This window comes from Urtica dioica, chromosome 12, assembly GCF_054948205.1.
Source record: "Urtica dioica subsp. dioica isolate 48M chromosome 12, U.dioica_male_clone48M_v1_H2, whole genome shotgun sequence".
Taxonomy (NCBI): Eukaryota; Viridiplantae; Streptophyta; class Magnoliopsida; order Rosales; family Urticaceae; genus Urtica; species Urtica dioica.
Window position 1 is genome coordinate 12006390 of NC_142767.1, and position 20976 is coordinate 12027365.

Below are 20976 nucleotides of genomic sequence, written 5' to 3' on the forward strand. Positions count from 1 at the left end.
CTTCACCGCCTAAAGAAGAATCGCTCGTCCTCGAGCCGCGCGGAGTGTCAGGTACAAAGGATATTTGAGGAAATTCTCCGTCCTTGTCCTAGCAATGTGATGCCTCAGGGATGTCCTCTTTGTAACAAAAAAATTGAGGCAAAGGACCAACGACTATTTCTGCGACCATACTTGCTCCAGAGTGGTTAGAACTAATTTCCTTTTCAGAAAAGCATCTGAGACACTTTTCTTCTGAGATTTATTTTTGTTTTCCTTTATCCAGAAGAAAATCCAGTGGAGAAGGTCTCGCCGGGAGAGACGCTTTATGAATCGGAGCTAGTTCTTGAAGAGCGCCCTAAGGTGTCGGAGGGTCACGGAATGGATCCTTTGGGCGATTCTTCTAGGTTGAATAGCCTAACAACAATTGTGCGTGCCCCATACGGAAGTTCCAAAGTTTCAGACATGAGACCGAATTGAGGACCCCTGACCTTGATCTTGGCATATCTAATGTCTGAGATGTCCAGTGTTTTCTTGGCAACTTGAATGATTCTACCGCACTTGCCTCCGATCGTTCTCAACGCGTGGATATTCCACAGGTCAAAGGGTAGTCTTTCAATTCCGATCCATTCATTCTTGACTTTCAAAAGATTCCATTCCTACTATTCATCTGCGTCCCAGTCTTTGAGGGTAGCCACGTTCTTCCGGTTGACGAAAACCAAATTGGTCTTTAAAACTGCCTCCTTTGATTTCTAGTCCCTACACTACAAAATAGCTTTGTTTTCGGAAAACGGGGAGCTTGGACGTCCATCTTTGTGGCCCTCTGAATAGCCCAGATTATCTCTTCCTAAGAGTTATAGCCGTTTAGTCTTTTGACCACAGTCGCTGGTTTCGTCGTTTTCTCAAAGTTCGAAGCTTTGGCATTCTTTACCATGTCTGCATATCTGACCTCCTTTGATACCTCATTCCTTCTAACCACCCTTGGGATCCCGCCCACATTGTCGTAGCTTCTCTGATTGATTGACCATCGGCTAAGTATCACACTTAGAATAATCCATTCCTTTTTTATCCTTCAGGAACGAGTATCAACCTGCCTTCTCCTTGCGCCACTTTCAGTATTCTCAGGCATGGACCAATTTGACATAACATCCACAATAACCGAGAAATCGTTGTTGTCAATGGTGCCCACAAGAAGAGTTGTAGTCTTTATTTTGTACATTTGATGTAATAAAGTCTCATGAAGACTCTTGCTTGTAATTGCCTATCTATTCATTAATAAAGTTGAAACGTTCATTCATTCTTTCTTTGTTTGAAGCTTTATGATAAAACCTTAGTCTTTTAGTCCATAAACAAACTTAACAACTTACGAAGAGACAAATGTAGATTTGCATGAACAAACTCTTCGTAGTTTGCTTAAAACGATATATTCGCAATCTTAGGGTCAAAGGACTATTGACCTCAGTACGATTGTTAGAAGATTCTATGATGTCTGGTTATGAGGCATTGAGAGTTGGGGACTCTATAGTTCTTCTAGGTATCTTACGAATGTACTGAATTGACCAGTGCACTTCTAGAGACAATATAAGAACAAACCATTTAACCTCTTATGTCTCGAAGTCACTATGTATGAATTGCATCATGCTTACCTTAATCCTGAAATGAGACATGCCATTTCACACCTTAGTATTCTCATTTGAGAAAGTCAAAGTTCGGACTCACTATGTGATTCCGAACAAGGCCTATTGGTGAAGTACTAAGTTGTGAGTCTGTCATGAGTAACTTTGTGAAGTTCTCATAGATACGGAATTCATGTACAAGATTGCTTAAATGCAATGTATGTCACCTCATGCTTTGTTCCTTGGAGTGTGAATAAATGAACTGGCCAGTGTCCAAATTGAGTCCTGACTCTTTTGGATGAAACAATGTGACTTGTTAGCTCCTCGTCAATACATTGTTTCTAACTTATTCACAAGCGACAAAGGAGTTGAGGAAATAACAGCTAGAAGGGTAAAATGGTAATTTAGTAAATCCCGACTAGCTGATGACATTCATGAAGGGTAAACATAGATAATATTCAGTGGATCCGCTCATCATAATTAGGTCGAATTCTTGAGTAGAAAATAAATTCATTTGAACCGAGAGATTTTCAGTGTCAGCTCTTTAGTGGAGTCAGTTGGCATTAAGCTAAACTTGGAAAAGGTTTGTGAAATTTTGAGTCCAAGTGTTTAGCTCAAGCTTTGTTCATTTGGGTCCATGAGGTCACTGTCACGAATCACATCGATAGGAATAGTTAAACTGGAAGCTAAGTCAAAACAAGAACGAAAATAGTCAAAAGGGTATTTTTGTCTTTTGAGACATATGATGAAATGAATGTCAATTAATTTTTTGACAAGTTCATTTGATGACTTAATGTCACTCGGCCATAACTTGATTATTGGGCCTTGTGAATTAATTTCATTTCATAAGAATTTTATTGAAAATTCTTAATGGGCCTTTTTCATGTTGTCATGAACAAGTGGAAAAGCTTCTAGAAGGCCTTTCTAGTATCATTATAGGCGCCCAAATACCCATGTGACAAGAGAGAATATTTTGTGCATAAATGTATGAAGATACTTGCCAAAAGAAAAAGAGGAAACAAATTTCCTCTAAGGGAAATAAAAGGTAGGCGCCCAACACAAGTAAGAAGCAAGGCAAGGAACAAAAAAAGGAAACAAATCCAAGGCTTAATGAAGCCCACCTTGGCCGAGTGCATCATAGAGGAAAAGAGGAAATTGGCTCATGAATATGTGATATTCTATAGAAGAGGAAACTACCTTATTGAAGGTAAGACCTCTCCTATAAATAGGAGCCTCATTCTTCTCATTTTTCTCATTCCACATAAGTTAGAGATTGAGAGCTTCTCTCTCTAGAACTTGTGGTTGCCGCCCCTCTCTCTCTCTCTCTAGTTTATTTTCGATTTTTCTTGTTTTGGCACCTAGGTCCTCACTCTACCTAGTGTTTAGCTCTGCGACTTCAAGACTTGTTCTTAAGTCGTAGTGTTTAAAAGTGCCCACTCACTAATTCCTTTATTTCGAGTGATTTAGTGATAGAAACTTTCGTGGTTGCTCGAGGTGCCGAGGAAAGGAAGAGAGACGTGCTGCGAGGGGAGACGAGCGTTGCAACTTTCTAGGAGCTTCTCAAAGATCAAGCTTCAAGAAAGGTTAGTAAACTTCTTAGCTCATATTAGTTTTTAATTACATGTACTTGCACTTGTCTAGGTTAGTAAAAACCGTTTTTACTTGTAAAAGAAAATTTTTAAAATTCCGCCGCTTCCCGAAGCGTTAATTATTTTCTTAAACCCTAGATCGATTCCAACAATCGTTCCCTACGAACCTCCTTTAAAATCTGTTTGCAGAAAATAGCCCATAACCTTACTCCACCGTGTTCACCAACCATCCTGCCGTCGCTCTGTTTAGAAGTATGCTGAAAGAATTGTTTCGACAGACCTCCATAATACGAACGATACCACCATCTCTGCCAAGAGACACCGAGAATCGTTTGTCTTCTACGACATAATAGTCTATGAACGCATTATCTCTTAGCACCACCATAATTAGAAACCCATGTTGTAGTTTAGAGTGAAGAGGAAAAAGGAAAAAGAGAAAGAAGATGGAGAAGAAAAAGACGGATAGAGAAGATGGCATTTTGAGAGAAAGGTCGAGAAGGGGAAAGCGAAACAGCGGGAGTCGGAAAAATCGGAAAAAACCAACCGGGGGTGGCGCCTTCTCACGCGTGGCAGAAGAGAAGGCACGTGGGCCAAGTGTGGCGGCGCGTGGGTTGACGCCCAGGGCTGAAACCGACACAGACTTGGACGAAAATGAAAATCCGGTAGATCTAAGGGGGTGGTGAGATGTGAAAACCGTTCTCTCCGACCATTTGTGGTGTTAGAAGTGAGAGTTAGGTTTAGGGTTTAGGAGAGAGAACAGAGAAAAAATAGAGCCATTTTTTAGGAGATAGATTTTTAGAGGATCACAAGAATCAGCATTTGTCTTAAGCTCATTTCAAGTTCGAGATTCTTAAAGGGGCTCCCATTGATAAAGATCACGAAGGCCGGCGTGAAAACACGTAGTATCCACCATTTTGCCCGACTTCCAAAGTTTTGTGAGAACCTTGAAAAGAAAACTTCATCTATGTTACGCATTGCTCATATTCAATTTGATGCCAATTAATCCCTCATACTCCATTTCCTCTATTGCTACTAGTTTTGTATGTGTCTAGTGTACATGAAATTATGAACACACACTACGCTAGTATACAAGTACCACAAGCCTATTCTAATTTTTCAGTTTCTTCGAATAGAAAAATAAATCTTATTATATCACTTGTGACAACATTCCTAGAAGAAAATAAAACTATTTTTAGTAAATTTTAAGACAATTCCTACAACTGTAAAAAAAAAAAAAAAAAAAAATATAAATAAAAGACTAATTTGCGATACATTTAAAACACAGCATGTCCAATAATGATTTCCTACTATACTTGTCATATAATTAAATAAACCGGTGAAGTTAAAGTAGTGAAAGTGAGAACAGTCAAAACGATTTCATTTTAATTAGGCAAGGAATCCATATACCCATTGAGCAATTTCATAAATTGGATCTAAATGTGTACAAAATATCAATGATTAGACCACATTTTTAAAATATCTAAAACTGAACCTTTGACCTCAAAATAGATAAAAAAAAAAAAAAAATACCCTTAAAATAATTAAAAAAACAAAAATTTCAGAAAAAGAAAACATAAATATTTAAAAACAGTCGCTCATATTCCCTCCCTCTCTCAAACCCGATATTCGCTCCTCCACTATTCCGACCGATTGCGACGCCGTACGACCGGTTGCGACCAAGTATGACGTATTGCAACCTCTTACGATGGAAACCTAGACAAGGCTTGAACTCCGGCGGCGGTGGTGGTCCAAGAGCTCGCGGGTCTCAATCCAAGAAAAAGGTAAGTTTTTTATTCGATTCTCTTTTAAATCTAATATTTAATAGTTAGAAATGTGTTTAGGATAGATGTATATAAGATTTAGGGCCATTTGGATTGATTTGGATCGGTTTTGAAAAGTTAGGGTTTTAAAATTTTCTCGGAATTTGCGATGAACTTCAAGTATTTGTGACCGGTTGCGATGAAATGCATATCAAATTGCGACCGGTTGCGACCACTTGCGACCGGTTGCGATACATTGATCATCTCATACACTTTATCCACTAATTCCGTGTACGTCAGATCATTCGGAACATCGAATGACTCAGTTCTAGTATCCTTGACTACCCATAAATGCGCATTTCTCTCCCAAGTGCCATTAATTTGGAGGAAAACTACAAAAACATCAAAAAATCAACAAAATCAATTATACATCAAAATGTCAACAGGGTTGCAATTGATCGCAACAGGTCACAAATTGTCGCATTTGGTCACAAATGGTCACAACCGGTCGCATTTGGTCGGATTTCGTCATATTTGATCGCAAATGGTCGCAAATGGTCCCAATCTTGAATTTTTGTGTTTTTTTTTATTTCATCGCAAAGTAACTTGAATTTCATCGCAAATGGTCGCAAATTAACTTAATTTTCCATATTTTAGCCGAAAAATCCTAGATCTAAAAGTTTTCTAAACCCTAAGTTTCCATAAACCCCTAAATATTAGATAAAAATATAATCAAAATGACAAAGTTAGTTAACTTACCCATAATTCTCCAAAGTATTGAGGATCTGAGAGCTTGAAAGATGATTTGAGTGAGAATATGCGAGAGACAGAGGGTTTATAAGGTTAGAGGGGTATTTTCATCCATTTTGGAGTCAACGGTTCAGTTTTAGATATTTTTAAAAAATGTGATCTAGTAATGATATTTTGTACACACTTAGGTCTACTTTATGAAATTACACTTAAAATGTCACTTTTATTTGGTCAAAGCCCAAAAAAAATGTCAAAATTGAATCTCAGCCCTCTTTAGCAAAACTATCCACCCTGCTGCCAACGCAGTCAAAATGACCATTTGTTCTTCAACCACATTTACTGGCACAACATATAGCCTAAAACAATATCTTCCTCTATACACTATTTAGTGAAACTTATATACCATTTGAGTGTTAATACTATCTTCTCATTCTTCTTCTTCTTATGTTGAGCCAGTGGATACACTTCTGATCGTAACAATAACGAGTAATAAACCTGCACAGACACAATCATCATGACAATTTATACACATAAAAACAGTAACATCTAATTCTACATAGAACAAATAAAAATGAAAAAAATTAGGAAAATAGCCAAGCCGACGTTTGATAAATCTTAAGCAAATAGTCATAAATGATGACGTGACTTAATACACAGAAGTGGTTATTTACCTAAAATTTAAGTCTACAAATATATGGATCCATAAAAATTCTACCTCTGCTTGGTGTAGAAGAATGGTTTGTATTTTCATGGAGCCGAGGCCCAGGAGGAGAGCGTGAAGACGATCCTGCCCTTCCATCCCTGGAGCAGCCAATCCCCGTGGCGGTCGATGACAAAGTCGCGGTGGTAGAACGACCTGACGCGGTCCTCGGCCATCTTGAAGATGTGGCGGTCGAGCGGTAGCTGCCTGAGGCCGGCCCTGGCGTTGCGCACCTGCCACTGCTTGTAGGACTCGGGCCTCTCGATGCGCTCTGCCCCCTCGCACGCTATCACGTTCATGGCCTCGCGCCCGAATATCTCCCTCTCGATCAGCGTCCTCTCCGCCACGTCCCGCTCCACGTTCGTGTCCAGCATGTCGAACAGCGTCGAGAAGTGGAACAGCGCCTCTCGGAACCTCGTCAGAAAGAAGGGCGCCCCGTACGCCCCGTTCACCGTCCCCAGCACGAACGCCGCCGGCCTCATCTCCCGAACCAGCCTCAGCACCGCGTCCCGAGGGCTCTCCGCCACCACCGTCTCGTCCACCAGATTCCGAAGCCGGTGCATGCAGTTCACCACCAGAACCTCTCCTCCCTCGAGCCTCAGGTCCTCGAGCCGGATCGTGTCCCACTTCCTCGCTATCGCGGCGAACTTGAACGGGACGTTGAACGTCTCCGCGTACGCTTTCAGGCGCCGCCCGGTCTCCTCCACCCGCTCCACCGGGCGGAAACCCGGCTGGGGAAAGTCGATCCCGGTGATCCTCAGCCTCGGCGGGCCCCCCGTGCGCGACGAGAGCCGTTGGATCAGGCACGGCCACGGGAAGCCGTACAGGATGCCGAAGTCGACGATGTGGAGCCTCTCCGCGCCCTCCGCGAGCTTCATGATCGTCTTGTTTGCGAAGAAGTTGGAGAGCTTCTTGAACGGGCATGCATCGAGGAAGAGGTGGTAGGCCTTGAGCACGTCCGCGGCCGAGGTGGGTTTCGCGATCAGGGCCTTTATGCACTAATACTGCTCTGAACATGTCGATCTAGGATTCTCTTCTAGTTGTCCGCTCTGTCGCTCTCTAACTAGGAAATCTGTTTCCGAAGTTATAAGAGTCGATGAACCATCTCCAAAAACTAAGTGGGAGGGTTATACTTGTTGTTTGTAACCCACAATCCCCAACACTAATGAAAAGTGCAAGTGTCGCCGGACTAAGAGTCACCCTCGTGGCCCTCTCTTAAATGAGAGTACTCAAGGGCGCTTTGCTCTGATCATTGCTCAATGAGCTACGTCCGAGAGTGAGACGATGATGACAAGACCTCCCCTCGGCGGATTGTTTTTCAAAGTCAATCTTTTGGACTAAGTGGTTGGTTACACACTTAGACTCAATCCCTAGTAATCCTCCCTCGAGGCCCTGCGAAAGGATGTGAGTGATCAAACCAATTTACAAGGTGGCTAGTCAAAATTGATGTATTGACATCTTGGCTATGCATTAATGATGAGTCATTTACTTATGAAAAGAGACTCGTTGCGGCCTTCCCTCGAAGGAGTAAAGTGTCATTTCGTTCATAACACCTTTGGATTTTATAAAGTCTTAAACAAACTTAAATCATAAACCAAAGACTAATCATAAACTTGTTTCAACTTTTATAGGCAATATGTCTCCCAACTCTCTCTCTTTCTTTCTTTCCTCGAACAAACTCGAAAACGAAAACTACATAGACTCGAAACGTAACCTCGACATAATACCTACCGTTAACAAGCACAAATGGGTACTCACCACCCCGTGTCCTCCTCTGACGAATGATGATTCAACTCAAGAGGACAATGACGCCTTAGCGGCCTGGCTTCGATCCGATGAGATTGTGACGTGCTATATCTTGGCATCTATGAACAATATGCTGAAAGAGCAACATCGTGACTTCGAGACTGCCGCTGACATGCTCTACAATCTCCTTGAGATGTTTGGATGGAAAATGCATCAAACAAGGCTACAAGCAGTCCGACAGTTTATGAACTGTCATATGCAGGCTAGGACTCCTGTTGGAGACTTCATGATACTGATCATTAGTTTTCTGAATAAAATGGAAATCCTAGGATCTGAGATTGATGGGAAGAATATCATAGATATGATCTTAGAAACTCTCCCCGCATCTCTTGATACCGCCAAGATGAACTACTCCATAAACAAGCTAGAGTACACTGTTACCAAGCTTATGAAGGAGTTTCACACTGCTGAAGGTCTCACTAAGAGAAAGAGGAATCAAGGAGAGGCACATGCTACTGAGCAAAGAGCCTCCGCCTCTGGAACTAAGAAGAGACCTCACAAGGCCGATAAAAAGAACTGTCATGCCAATCTCAAAGCAAAGGAACATAGTATTGTACTAGTTACCGAAGCATGCTTAGTAGCTGATAATGTATCAACGTGGATTCTTGACTCCGCTGCTACTAACCATATGTGTTGTTCCTTGAATGGTTTCAAGAAAACCAAAAGCTTAGAGGAAGGCGAGTTCTGTTTCAAATGGGGTGATGGGAGCCTGGTGTCTGCAAAGGCTGTGGGATCCGTGACGCTGTCTTTTGAAGACCGCACTTTAAACTTGAATAATGTATATTTTGTTCCTACCTTTGGGAAGAACTTAATATCCGTTGCTCGTCTTCGTTAGCAAGATTATTGTTTAAAGTTCATTAAGAATGGAATTCGTATTTCGTTTCCTGATAATTCTTTTGTCACTGATGCATGTATGAAGAATGCTCTTTTCTACATCTATCCCACCCAACCTTCTCTTTTAGACACCGAAATAGATAATGATCTAATTAGGGAGCCAAAGAGGATCAAACTTTCTGAATCCTCCGATCTAACAAAATCAACACACCTATGGCACTTAAGACTTGGTCATATCAGTCTAGAAAGGATTAAGAGACTTGTGAGGGATGGTCCACTCCAAGCCTCTGCAATAGGTTCACTACCTACTTGTGAATCCTGCATAGAAGGAAAAATGACTAAGCAACCTTTCTCTGATAAAGGTCAAAGAGCCACTGAGTTGCTGGAACTAATACATTCTGATGTATGTGGTCCGCTCAGCCAACATGCACGTGGAGGATACGAATACTTCGTTACCTTCACTGATGATTACTCACGATATGGGTTTGTCTATTTGCTCAAACACAAATCCGAGACCTTTAACGTATTTAAGGTCTTTAGGGCTTTAGTGGAAAAGCAAACTGGCAAAGTGATCAAAACCCTTCGATCTGATCGAGGTGGTGAGTATATGTCTGGAGAGTTCAATGACTTTCTTAAAGAAGAAGGTATTGCTTCTCAGCTTACCGCACCTGGCACACCTCAACAAAACGGAGTGTCAGAGAGAAGAAACCGAACTCTTATGGAGATGGTTAGATCGATGATGAGTTACTCATCACTCCCGCTTTCCTTTTGGGGATATGCCCTCGAAACAACCGCTTACATTCTGAACCAAGTTCTGTCTAAAACGGTTCCTGGTACTCCTTATGAAAGATGGACTGGCCGTAAAGTAAGTTTGGGCCACATCCGAATTTGGGGTTGACCTACACATGTGCTAAGGCAAAAGACTAGCAAGTTGGCTAGTAGGTCAGAATTGTGCCTGTTTGTGGGATATCCAAAGGAAACCAAAGGTTTCATTTTCTATAGTCCCGAGGACGATAAGACTTTCGTTAGCACGAATGCTCGTTTCCTTGAGGAGGACTTCATGAAGGATGCGAAACCTAGAAGCAAAATTGTGATTGAAGAAAAGTTGGGTGATGAAGCTTCTACCTCATCTGTAAGAACTGTTCTTACCCCAACTGAAACACAACCTAACTCATCAGAATCTCGTCAAGTAGTACTTAGACGTAGTGGGAGGGCTACTCAAAAGCCTGACAGGTACATGTCTTATGGAGACTCTCTTGTAGCCGTCTCCGACATGGATGACCCTGTTTCCTATAGCCAAGCGATGGCTTGTTCTGAATCAAACCTTTGGCTTGATGCCATGAAAGTTGAAATGCACTCGATGTATGTCAACAAAGTCTGGAAACTTGTAGACCTTCCTGAAGGGATTAAACCCGTAGGGTGTAAGTGGATATACAAGAAGAAAAGGGGTCCTGATGGGAACGTCGAGACGTTCAAAGCACGACTTGTGGCGAAGGGTTATACCCAACAAGAAGGGATTGGCTATGAAGAAACCTTCTCGCCAGTCGCGATGCTTAAATCCATCCGCATACTCCTATCCATAGCTGCAGCTCTCGACTATGAGATCTGACAAATGGATGTCAAGACAGCCTTTCTGAATGGCAATCTTGACGAGCGCATTTACATGGCTCAACCAGACGGTTTCGTGGATAAAGGTCAAGAGACCAAGGTTTGTGAGTTGCTTAAATCCATTTATGGACTAAAGCAAGCATCTAGGTCATGGAATATTAGATTCGATGAAACTGTAAAGAGCTTCGGCTTTGAACAGTCAATAGATAAGCCTTGTGTTTACAAGTTAATACACGAATGCAAAGTTGTGTTTCTGGTACTATATGTAGATGATATACTACTCATTGGTAATGACGTGGGTAAGTTATCTGAGGTTAAGGTCTGGCTGGCAAAGCAATTCGATATGAAGGATCTAGGAGAAGCCGCGTACATTCTGGGGATCCAAATCTTTCGAGATAGGAAAAACTAGACCCTGTCGCTCTCTCAAGCATCTTATATTTATAAGGTGATGGATCGCTTCTCGATGCAAGACTGCAAGAGGGGCAAACACCCTTTAGGCATGGAGTTTCACTCTCTAAGGACCAGTCTCCCAAGACTGCACAAGAGATTGAAGACATGAGGAAGATTCCTTACGCCTCTGCCGTAGGAAGCCTCATGTATGCTATGCTTTGCACTAGACCTGACATCTGTTTCACCGTTGGCGTAGTTAGTCGTTTCCAATCCAACCCTGGACCCGAGCACTGGATTGCTGTTAAGCATGTTCTTAAGTATCTTCGAAGAACTAGGAACTTGATGCTTACATACTCAGGTACTGACCTGACTATGACGGGATATACCAACTCCGATTTTCAAGTGGATAAGGATTCCAGGAAATCCACTTCGGGATCTGTGTTCATCCTTAATGGTGGAGCTGTTGTGTGGAGAAGTATTAAGCAATCTTGCATTGCTGACTCCACAATGGAAGCAGAATATGTGGCTGCTTGTGAAGCATCCAAAGAGGCTGTATGGCTTAGAAAATTCCTTAAGTATTTGGAAGTTGTTCCAAACGTCAACGAGCCCATGACCCTTTATTGTGATAATAGTGGGGCTGTCGCTAACTCAAAGGAACCTAGAAGCCATAAGCGCTCTAAGCATATTGAGAGGAAATACCATTTGATTCGAGAGATCGTGCAGCGCGGAGGCGTGGAAGTGAAGAAGATCTCAACGGTGGACAACCTCGCAGATCCATTCACCAAGGCCCTAGCGAACAAGGTCTTCGACCAACATCGTGAGGGATTAGGCATGAAGGACTACACACACCTTCTTTGAGTCAAGTGGGAGTTTGTTGTCAATGGTGCCCACAAGAAGAGCTGTAGTCTTTATTTTGTACATTTGATGTAATAAAATCTCATGAAGACTCTTGCTTGTAATTGCCTATCTATTCATTAATAAAGTTGAAACGTTCATTCATTCTTTCTTTGTTTGAAGCTTTATGATAAAACCTTAGTCTTTTAGTCCATAAACAAACTTAACAACTTACGAAGAGACAAATGTAGATTTGCATGAACAAACTCTTCGTAGTTTGCTTAAAACGATATATTCGCAATCTTAGGGTCAAAGGACTATTGACCTCAGTACGATTGTTAGAAGATTCTATGATGTCTGGTTATGAGGCATTGAGAGTTGGGGACTCTATAGTTCTTCTAGGTATCTTCCGAAGGTACTGAATTGACCAGTGCACTTCTAGAGACAATATAAGAACAAACCATTTAACCTCTTATGTCTCGAAGTCACTATGTATGAATTGCATCATGCTTACCTTAATCCTGAAATGAGACATGCCATTTCACACCTTAGTATTCTCATTTGAGAAAGTCAAAGTTCGGACTCACTATGTGATTCCGAACAAGGCCTATTGGTGAAGTACTAAGTTGTGAGTCTGTCATGAGTAACTTTGTGAAGTTCTCATAGATACGGAATTCATGTACAAGATTGCTTAAATGCAATGTATGTCACCTCATGCTTTGTTCCTTGGAGTGTGAATAAATGAACTGGCCAGTGTCCAAATTGAGTCCTGACTCTTTTGGATGAAACAATGTGACTTGTTAGCTCCTCGTCAATACATTGTTTCTAACTTATTCACAAGCGACAAAGGAGTTGAGGAAATAACAGCTAGAAGGGTAAAATGGTAATTTAGTAAATCCCGACTAGCTGATGACATTCATGAAGGGTAAACATAGATAATATTCAGTGGATCCGCTCATCATAATTAGGTCGAATTCTTGAGTAGAAAATAAATTCATTTGAACCGAGAGATTTTCAGTGTCAGCTCTTTAGTGGAGTCAGTTGGCATTAAGCTAAACTTGGAAAAGGTTTGTGAAATTTTGAGTCCAAGTGTTTAGCTCAAGCTTTGTTCATTTGGGTCCATGAGGTCACTGTCACGAATCACATCGATAGGAATAGTTAAACTGGAAGCTAAGTCAAAACAAGAACGAAAATAGTCAAAAGGGTATTTTTGTCTTTTGAGACATATGATGAAATGAATGTCAATTAATTTTTTGACAAGTTCATTTGATGACTTAATGTCACTCGGCCATAACTTGATTATTGGGCCTTGTGAATTAATTTCATTTCATAAGAATTTTATTGAAAATTCTTAATGGGCCTTTTTCATGTTGTCATGAACAAGTGGAAAAGCTTCTAGAAGGCCTTTCTAGTATCATTATAGGCGCCCAAATACCCATGTGACAAGAGAGAATATTTTGTGCATAAATGTATGAAGATACTTGCCAAAAGAAAAAGAGGAAACAAATTTCCTCTAAGGGAAATAAAAGGTAGGCGCCCAACACAAGTAAGAAGCAAGGCAAGGAACAAAAAAAGGAAACAAATCCAAGGCTTAATGAAGCCCACCTTGGCCGAGTGCATCATAGAGGAAAAGAGGAAATTGGCTCATGAATATGTGATATTCTATAGAAGAGGAAACTACCTTATTGAAGGTAAGACCTCTCCTATAAATAGGAGCCTCATTCTTCTCATTTTTCTCATTCCACATAAGTTAGAGATTGAGAGCTTCTCTCTCTAGAACTTGTGGTTGCCGCCCCTCTCTCTCTCTCTCTAGTTTATTTTCGATTTTTCTTGTTTTGGCACCTAGGTCCTCACTCTACCTAGTGTTTAGCTCTGCGACTTCAAGACTTGTTCTTAAGTCGTAGTGTTTAAAAGTGCCCACTCACTAATTCCTTTATTTCGAGTGATTTAGTGATAGAAACTTTCGTGGTTGCTCGAGGTGCCGAGGAAAGGAAGAGAGACGTGCTGCGAGGGGAGACGAGCGTTGCAACTTTCTAGGAGCTTCTCAAAGATCAAGCTTCAAGAAAGGTTAGTAAACTTCTTAGCTCATATTAGTTTTTAATTACATGTACTTGCACTTGTCTAGGTTAGTAAAAACCGTTTTTACTTGTAAAAGAAAATTTTTAAAATTCCGCCGCTTCCCGAAGCGTTAATTATTTTCTTAAACCCTAGATCGATTCCAACAATCGTTCCCTACGAACCTCCTTTAAAATCTGTTTGCAGAAAATAGCCCATAACCTTACTCCACCGTGTTCACCAACCATCCTGCCGTCGCTCTGTTTAGAAGTATGCTGAAAGAATTGTTTCGACAGACCTCCATAATACGAACGATACCACCATCTCTGCCAAGAGACACCGAGAATCGTTTGTCTTCTACGACATAATAGTCTATGAACGCATTATCTCTTAGCACCACCATAATTAGAAACCCATGTTGTAGTTTAGAGTGAAGAGGAAAAAGGAAAAAGAGAAAGAAGATGGAGAAGAAAAAGACGGATAGAGAAGATGGCATTTTGAGAGAAAGGTCGAGAAGGGGAAAGCGAAACAGCGGGAGTCGGAAAAATCGGAAAAAACCAACCGGGGGTGGCGCCTTCTCACGCGTGGCAGAAGAGAAGGCACGTGGGCCAAGTGTGGCGGCGCGTGGGTTGACGCCCAGGGCTGAAACCGACACAGACTTGGACGAAAATGAAAATCCGGTAGATCTAAGGGGGTGGTGAGATGTGAAAACCGTTCTCTCCGACCATTTGTGGTGTTAGAAGTGAGAGTTAGGTTTAGGGTTTAGGAGAGAGAACAGAGAAAAAATAGAGCCATTTTTTAGGAGATAGATTTTTAGAGGATCACAAGAATCAGCATTTGTCTTAAGCTCATTTCAAGTTCGAGATTCTTAAAGGGGCTCCCATTGATAAAGATCACGAAGGCCGGCGTGAAAACACGTAGTATCCACCATTTTGCCCGACTTCCAAAGTTTTGTGAGAACCTTGAAAAGAAAACTTCATCTATGTTACGCATTGCTCATATTCAATTTGATGCCAATTAATCCCTCATACTCCATTTCCTCTATTGCTACTAGTTTTGTATGTGTCTAGTGTACATGAAATTATGAACACACACTACGCTAGTATACAAGTACCACAAGCCTATTCTAATTTTTCAGTTTCTTCGAATAGAAAAATAAATCTTATTATATCACTTGTGACAACATTCCTAGAAGAAAATAAAACTATTTTTAGTAAATTTTAAGACAATTCCTACAACTGTAAAAAAAAAAAAAAAAAAAAATATAAATAAAAGACTAATTTGCGATACATTTAAAACACAGCATGTCCAATAATGATTTCCTACTATACTTGTCATATAATTAAATAAACCGGTGAAGTTAAAGTAGTGAAAGTGAGAACAGTCAAAACGATTTCATTTTAATTAGGCAAGGAATCCATATACCCATTGAGCAATTTCATAAATTGGATCTAAATGTGTACAAAATATCAATGATTAGACCACATTTTTAAAATATCTAAAACTGAACCTTTGACCTCAAAATAGATAAAAAAAAAAAAAAAATACCCTTAAAATAATTAAAAAAACAAAAATTTCAGAAAAAGAAAACATAAATATTTAAAAACAGTCGCTCATATTCCCTCCCTCTCTCAAACCCGATATTCGCTCCTCCACTATTCCGACCGATTGCGACGCCGTACGACCGGTTGCGACCAAGTATGACGTATTGCAACCTCTTACGATGGAAACCTAGACAAGGCTTGAACTCCGGCGGCGGTGGTGGTCCAAGAGCTCGCGGGTCTCAATCCAAGAAAAAGGTAAGTTTTTTATTCGATTCTCTTTTAAATCTAATATTTAATAGTTAGAAATGTGTTTAGGATAGATGTATATAAGATTTAGGGCCATTTGGATTGATTTGGATCGGTTTTGAAAAGTTAGGGTTTTAAAATTTTCTCGGAATTTGCGATGAACTTCAAGTATTTGTGACCGGTTGCGATGAAATGCATATCAAATTGCGACCGGTTGCGACCACTTGCGACCGGTTGCGATACATTGATCATCTCATACACTTTATCCACTAATTCCGTGTACGTCAGATCATTCGGAACATCGAATGACTCAGTTCTAGTATCCTTGACTACCCATAAATGCGCATTTCTCTCCCAAGTGCCATTAATTTGGAGGAAAACTACAAAAACATCAAAAAATCAACAAAATCAATTATACATCAAAATGTCAACAGGGTTGCAATTGATCGCAACAGGTCACAAATTGTCGCATTTGGTCACAAATGGTCACAACCGGTCGCATTTGGTCGGATTTCGTCATATTTGATCGCAAATGGTCGCAAATGGTCCCAATCTTGAATTTTTGTGTTTTTTTTTATTTCATCGCAAAGTAACTTGAATTTCATCGCAAATGGTCGCAAATTAACTTAATTTTCCATATTTTAGCCGAAAAATCCTAGATCTAAAAGTTTTCTAAACCCTAAGTTTCCATAAACCCCTAAATATTAGATAAAAATATAATCAAAATGACAAAGTTAGTTAACTTACCCATAATTCTCCAAAGTATTGAGGATCTGAGAGCTTGAAAGATGATTTGAGTGAGAATATGCGAGAGACAGAGGGTTTATAAGGTTAGAGGGGTATTTTCATCCATTTTGGAGTCAACGGTTCAGTTTTAGATATTTTTAAAAAATGTGATCTAGTAATGATATTTTGTACACACTTAGGTCTACTTTATGAAATTACACTTAAAATGTCACTTTTATTTGGTCAAAGCCCAAAAAAAATGTCAAAATTGAATCTCAGCCCTCTTTAGCAAAACTATCCACCCTGCTGCCAACGCAGTCAAAATGACCATTTGTTCTTCAACCACATTTACTGGCACAACATATAGCCTAAAACAATATCTTCCTCTATACACTATTTAGTGAAACTTATATACCATTTGAGTGTTAATACTATCTTCTCATTCTTCTTCTTCTTATGTTGAGCCAGTGGATACACTTCTGATCGTAACAATAACGAGTAATAAACCTGCACAGACACAATCATCATGACAATTTATACACATAAAAACAGTAACATCTAATTCTACATAGAACAAATAAAAATGAAAAAAATTAGGAAAATAGCCAAGCCGACGTTTGATAAATCTTAAGCAAATAGTCATAAATGATGACGTGACTTAATACACAGAAGTGGTTATTTACCTAAAATTTAAGTCTACAAATATATGGATCCATAAAAATTCTACCTCTGCTTGGTGTAGAAGAATGGTTTGTATTTTCATGGAGCCGAGGCCCAGGAGGAGAGCGTGAAGACGATCCTGCCCTTCCATCCCTGGAGCAGCCAATCCCCGTGGCGGTCGATGACAAAGTCGCGGTGGTAGAACGACCTGACGCGGTCCTCGGCCATCTTGAAGATGTGGCGGTCGAGCGGTAGCTGCCTGAGGCCGGCCCTGGCGTTGCGCACCTGCCACTGCTTGTAGGACTCGGGCCTCTCGATGCGCTCTGCCCCCTCGCACGCTATCACGTTCATGGCCTCGCGCCCGAATATCTCCCTCTCGATCAGCGTCCTCTCCGCCACGTCCCGCTCCACGTTCGTGTCCAGCATGTCGAACAGCGTCGAGAAGTGGAACAGCGCCTCTCGGAACCTCGTCAGAAAGAAGGGCGCCCCGTACGCCCCGTTCACCGTCCCCAGCACGAACGCCGCCGGCCTCATCTCCCGAACCAGCCTCAGCACCGCGTCCCGAGGGCTCTCCGCCACCACCGTCTCGTCCACCAGATTCCGAAGCCGGTGCATGCAGTTCACCACCAGAACCTCTCCTCCCTCGAGCCTCAGGTCCTCGAGCCGGATCGTGTCCCACTTCCTCGCTATCGCGGCGAACTTGAACGGGACGTTGAACGTCTCCGCGTACGCTTTCAGGCGCCGCCCGGTCTCCTCCACCCGCTCCACCGGGCGGAAACCCGGCTGGGGAAAGTCGATCCCGGTGATCCTCAGCCTCGGCGGGCCCCCCGTGCGCGACGAGAGCCGTTGGATCAGGCACGGCCACGGGAAGCCGTACAGGATGCCGAAGTCGACGATGTGGAGCCTCTCCGCGCCCTCCGCGAGCTTCATGATCGTCTTGTTTGCGAAGAAGTTGGAGAGCTTCTTGAACGGGCATGCATCGAGGAAGAGGTGGTAGGCCTTGAGCACGTCCGCGGCCGAGGTGGGTTTCGCGATCAGGGCCTTGTAGACTTGTGTCCCCGAGCCGGCCATCCTCGCCTCGAGCCCGTCCGCGAAGCACTGGGAGAGCCTCTGCATCGCGTCGCCGGCCGGGGACGAGTTCGACCGGATCTGCCTCAGGTACTCCTCGGCGGTCCTCCGGTCGTTGGCCGCGACCGACTGAGCACAGAGAGTCAGAAGAGTTCTCAGGTCGACCAAGCTGCTTCTCCGGCCGCTCTGCCTCTTCCCGCGGGCCCTACTACCGCTCTGCAACACCCCGCGGAGAGACGACCCCTCGTTCTTCCCGCAGTTCAGCAGAACCATGTCGAACATCTCGGGGCTCACCGTCGAGTCGCTGCTGCACACCGCCGACTGCTTGTTGCTCCTACGCTCCTCGACCGCCACCTCGTCTCGGTGCACGTTCTTTTTCCTTCCGCTCTCGGGACTCTTCTCCGCGATTCTCGCCTCTCTCAGCCCTTTCGACAGCATCTTGTAGCTGTCCAGATCGACGACCAGACTATCGGCCTTGGGGATCAGCTTGCTCGCCTCTTCGAACCCTCTCATGAACTGCGCCGCCGACTCGCTCTCGTCGTACGATCCCGGAACGGCTCTCAGAGTGCTCACCGGTGATTCCACTGCAGTGGTCCCGCTCGAGGAGCTACAAGACGACTGAGAAGTGGCTTGGCGTGGCTTGTTAGAACCATCGTCGTCGCGGATAGAAGGATATTTCTCGCCGATGAGCTCGTAGAGCGACTGTTCTTGAGCCTGGAGAGCCGCGGACTCCTGAAACATGCAAGCCTTCTCTTCCATGTCTTCCTCCATTAGCATTTGATTGATGTACTTTAGAACAACATCGCTGAAATCGAAGTCCTCGCTCGAATCGGCTGCTTTTTCGGGTGCGATCGAGTTCTTCGCTTCACCATTGTTTTCGTTTACCGAATTGAGAAGGGAGTCGCCACTTAAGTCCAATCCATTGCTAGAACCATACAGCTCACTGAAAGATTGATCCATGACCATCTTAGGATTTAAAATCAACAGTCTTTTTGAGTTCACACTATCAACATCCAATGAACTGTCATTCATATAATGGATTGTTGTCCAAGAAGTTCTTTCTCAGCTCACTTTCCTGAACAACGAAAAAAAAAGAGAAATATATACTCAGGAGACAAAAAGGGTAGAGTCAAAGACGACTAAATGATTGAACTGGAACAGTTTGATACATAATTATAATAATGTACTCTTTCATGGAAACAAAATAAGACAAAACAAAACAATGAAGAAACAAGAAAAGCCCAAACCACGACTTTGTCATAAACGGTGATCGATTGAGTGCATCAACGATAGAAACTTTTCACCAAGAAATAAGTAATAAACAAACAAACAGCGAGGCTAGAACAGCTAAGAATAACCCATATATCTCGATCAATTTCTTTTCCCTAGTATTGTACCGACCTATTGATCTGTTATGATCAAAAAGTAAGTTTCGATTGCAAATGAAGAGATGATCAAATACCTGAACAAATATCCCAGAAAGGAGAGCGAGGAAAATCTTTGAACTATTTCTTAATCTTTCTTCTCCAAGGGAATGGAAGTAGAACTACGAACGAAAAAAAAAAATAAAAAAATGGGCACTTTGGTGCTCTGTTCTGAACTTCTGACAAGCGAAGATAGTGGCAGAGAAATACTTTATTTCCTTACGAATATATTCGAGGGTTTTTGAGACATCGAGAAGAGTGAATCTAAGCCGTTCAAAACCTCGGCCGGTAAAAGGACGATCATGTCGAGTTTACTAAAAGAAAAAAAAAACCCGAGATATTTTTTTGTTAATAAATCATATGTTTAAGACTTAAGTTTCTCTTATACGCTTTTCGCCCGACAATCAATTAAATTATGGATCCTTAAATTATTTTAAATTTAAATCTAAACAAAGTTAAAATGAAGACCTAATAAATTTTCGAATGGAAATTAAATGTGACATTACTCTGTGTTTGTGTGCCCGCGAAAGCATTTAGTAGCAAATTTGCCATTTGTGCTCATGCCTCATAAAAAGAAACTACCTGTATATATTTCTGCTCATATACATGATTAGCTTTGAGATCTTTGATTAGGGACTGATGTTATGTTTAATTATTTTTTAGTCCTCATTTATTAGAAACCACTATACTAATTATTACAGTTCTCGAATTCTTTAAATAAGGAAATAAAGGACAATAAGGCAATAATGAATCCATTACTACTATGGAATACATGCACATTGTTTGCACAAGACCCAAGTGCACACTAGTAACCCAGCACTATAAACAATTCTTTTATAAATTAAATGATATCAAAGTAAAGTTTAAATAATCCAAACAACCTGGTCCAACGAATGGGTAAAATATTCGAAAGTCTATTAAACAAAAACTCTGAATGGTTACTCAAAACAAAAATTGATTTAAGACTAGAAAGTAATAAAATAGCGCGAAGTAATATGAATAAGCGAGGGTTACAATTCCACCAAAACCGACTAAGTTGGAGATTTTGGGTTCGAACAAAAATTAATCTATTTATGTGGAAGCTAATCTCATTCCATCAAAATTATTCACTAGTCCATCTCGAGTTATTCTCGGCATCTAATCCTATTAAAACAATCACATACAATAAGAACGAGAATTCAAATGGCTACACTATCAATTAGAGTTTTCTACTAACATAAGTCAACAATGATGGTTCAAATATAAGCACGACTATTTACTCCTCGAAAATCAAAAATCATAGACAACAATTCTAATGGTGAATAATCACTGGAAAATAGCGAACACAATTCAAATCAAGCAACTATGTACTTGAAACAAATAAGCAATCATCTAACCCTAACGAAACATC

General features: G+C 41.5%; 1 protein-coding gene and 1 pseudogene across 2 annotated transcripts; both read right to left on the bottom strand.

Moving 5' to 3' along the window:
* Window positions 1–5856: 5856 nt before the first annotated feature.
* Window positions 5857–14321, bottom strand: LOC149379153 (scarecrow-like protein 9). The gene is made up of 4 exons (XM_089603961.1): window positions 14217–14321; window positions 14104–14115; window positions 6407–7380; window positions 5857–6186 (listed from the first exon to the last, which is right to left on the bottom strand). Exons 1-3 carry the CDS (start codon window positions 14319–14321, stop codon window positions 6439–6441), a joined length of 1059 nt encoding a protein of 352 aa, XP_089460087.1. The 3' UTR covers window positions 5857–6186; window positions 6407–6438.
* A 2290-nt stretch (window positions 14322–16611) lies between these two features.
* Window positions 16612–19856, bottom strand: LOC149379154 (scarecrow-like protein 14 pseudogene; annotated as a pseudogene). The gene is made up of 3 exons (XR_016294258.1): window positions 19625–19856; window positions 17162–19237; window positions 16612–16941 (listed from the first exon to the last, which is right to left on the bottom strand). The product of XR_016294258.1 is annotated as a scarecrow-like protein 14 pseudogene (transcript).
* Between the last annotated feature and the right edge of the window lie 1120 nt (window positions 19857–20976).